The sequence below is a fragment of the Myotis davidii genome, unplaced genomic scaffold, assembly GCF_000327345.1.
Source record: "Myotis davidii unplaced genomic scaffold, ASM32734v1 scaffold46, whole genome shotgun sequence".
NCBI lineage: Eukaryota > Metazoa > Chordata > Mammalia > Chiroptera > Vespertilionidae > Myotis > Myotis davidii.
In genome coordinates this window covers 3961485-3964318 of record NW_006383006.1, presented here as the reverse complement: position 1 = coordinate 3964318, position 2834 = coordinate 3961485, and the positions used below count along the sequence as shown (strand labels likewise).

At 47.3% G+C, this 2834-nt stretch overlaps 1 protein-coding gene across 1 annotated transcript; it reads right to left on the bottom strand.

Annotated features, from left to right (window-relative positions):
• Positions 1-1822: 1822 nt before the first annotated feature.
• On the bottom strand, positions 1823-2146 carry LOC102767181 (60S ribosomal protein L37a-like; the record flags this gene model as incomplete). Its single annotated transcript, XM_015557526.1, has 1 exon — positions 1823-2146. A coding segment is annotated over one exon (324 nt), but the record flags the coding sequence as incomplete, so codon positions are not given.
• Positions 2147-2834: the final 688 nt, after the last annotated feature.

Genomic DNA, 2834 nt, shown 5'->3' with positions numbered 1-2834 from the left:
GCTGGGAAGCCTCTCCTCCTCGCACCAAGCAGCTAGTCCACTGCCCACCATCCGGAATGTCCTCTTCCTCTTTCCCCAGCTGCAACATTCAGATGGGTCAAGGAAGGGGGCAAAGCCATGGCTCACTGAAAACTTGACTGAAGCAGCCCTAGCAGGATGGTTCATACACCAAAAGGTTATGGGTTTGAGTCCTGATCAGGGTACATACCTAGGTTGCAGGTTCAATCCCTGGTCAGGGTACATATAAGAGGCAACTGATCAATGTTTCTATCTATCTATCTATCTATCTATCTATCTATCTATCTATCACCTATCTATCATTTATCTATCTTTTCTTCCCCCTTTCTTTCATCAATAAAAACATATTCTCAGGTAAGGATTAAAAACAAAACAAAACAAAAAAAAAACTTGACTGAAGTCCAGGACAGCAAGGCCTTGAAATTGCTGATTATGGAAGCTAACTTTGGGTGTGCAAAGGGCTCAAGAATAGAAAAAGATTTGTCACAGTTTGATTCCTGGTCAGGGCACATGTCTGGGTGTGGGCTTGATCCCCAGTAGGGTGCATGCAGGAGGGAGCTGATCAATGATTCTCTCTCATCATTGATGTTTCTATCTCTCTCTCCCTCTCCCGTCCTCTCTGAAATCAATATATATATTTAAAACGATTAGACCGATGTTGTGTCACACCTGATTGTGGAAATGGAGCCTTTGTGGGTAAATAGATTTGACCTTAGTATAAGAAAGAACTTAGGCACTCGGAAGGTAGTATGCGTCCAGTGCTGGAATTATGCCATGGGTACCTGCCTGTGAGGCATAGAGGAGAGTCTGCTGGGCAGGAGAATGCTCTAGAATCCAGGTGACCTGTTTCAGCTTTGAGGTTCTGTTATTCTATGTAGCCATGCCCCTCCCAGGAACAGGTGGCTGATCCCGAGCTTGGAGCACCTGTGGGGGAGGCCTTCTGAAGGTCAGGCTGACCTTTGTTGCCTCGTGTATAAGGTACTCCAAGCGTGGGATTTTCACTAGGCAACGAGGAGAGGGAGGGCAGGGCCTGCCTGGCCTGGCCAGGTAGCTATTTGGGGAAAGGTTTTGTGGATAGCCATCGCCTCCAGCTTTCTTAGGCCCGGCCCTGGAGCTCACCTCTCAGGGCCACTCTGACAGCAACGTGGAACCTTTGGTCCCGGTTCTTATCTGCCCAGTGACACATGGCAGGAAACGCCTTCAGCGAAGAGCTGGAGGACACCGAAACAAACCAACACACAAACAAAAAAACAACCAAAACAAAGACCAACCAAACTATAAACCAAAGAGGCCGCCAACAAAACGCTTACTACAACACATTTTCACCGGCTAGTTGGAGACAACACCCACACAGAAAATATAGAAGACAGAGAAGTGTTTTGGAGTCAGAGACCTGAATTCACATCTTTGCTGTGGTACTGACTAGCTTGGTAGCATTAGGCAATTACGTTATCTCAGGCATTGTTTCTCAACTGCTGGGAAGCCTCTCCTAAGTTACCTAAGCTGTTAAATAGCATTAACTGTACTTATTTTGAAGGATTGTTGTAAAGATTAGAGATTATATACATATGTGATTGGCAGATAGAGTCTGGCTCATAATAAACCTTCATGAATTGTAGCTATAGCCGTTTTTTTAAAAGGGAAAATTTTTTATTGATTTCAGAGGGGAAGGGAGAGGGAGAGAGAAATAGAAACATCAATGATGAGAGAGAATCATTGATCGGCTGCCTCCTGCATGCCCCACACTGGGTATGAGCCACAACCTGGGCATGTGCCCTGAGCCATTCCAGTCAGGCCGCTATTGCTATTTTTTTGTTTGTTTGATGGCTGATTTTACTGTGACGGCAGAAGTGGTGTTGTAGGTCCAGGCACCACCAGCGACGGTCTTCATGCAGGAACCACAGTGCCAGATCCCCACGGCTCGCCTCTTCATCTTGGTTTTGCCACAGAAGGAGCAGGTGTACTTGGCGTGCTGGCTGATTTCAATTTTCTTCACCATTTTCCTGAAGGAGGCGCCATAACAGGTCCTGTATTTACCGACGATTCCGACCTTCTTGGTGCGTTTCGCCACGTCGCTGCGAACCAGGTTGGAAGCCGAGAGGAAGGAGCGCACTGCGCAGGCGCGGTTTTAGGCAGAGGAACCCGCTATTGCTATTTTTATTATTTTTGCTACAGGACCAATACATTGGGAAGAACTAACTATAAGTGAACCTGGGAGACAGAGAACCGAAAAGCAGAGTGAGCTGGGCAGGGAAGGCTTTGTTCACTGACCACAACCGCTAAGTGCGGGCACTCTGCGGGCTCAGGGCATCGGAGAGGATGCCTGTGCGTGTGGCCCTCCCGGTGACGAAGCAGTGATATGCAATGAGCAAATAAATAAAAAGCAATGTATAATCGCTCATTATGTCTTATCAAGGTGCTATCAAAGACGCGAACAGAGGTCCCTGATTTAGACTGGGGAGGAGTGAGAGATGACTTCTTGGAGGAAGCAGCCTTTAAGCTAAACATTAAAGAAGATTGGAGCTAGCTCTACATGGCTAAAGGGACAAGCTGGTGTGCAAGGTGCTGAGAAGTGGCAAACGTTGGTGTGTTTAGCAACTGAACATGTGTGTCTGGGGCCTTGCGAGTCAGGAGGGATGAGCTGAGAAATGTCTGGGAAGGTGGGCAGTTGGCTGGATCACCTAGGCCTTGAAAACCGGGGTAAGGATTTGATATTTTATCTTAAGGGATCAGATGCCATTGGCGAGGAGTAAGCAGGGAAGTGACATGAATATGATCACTATTGGTGCTGTGAAGGGCACGGATGGGACAAGACT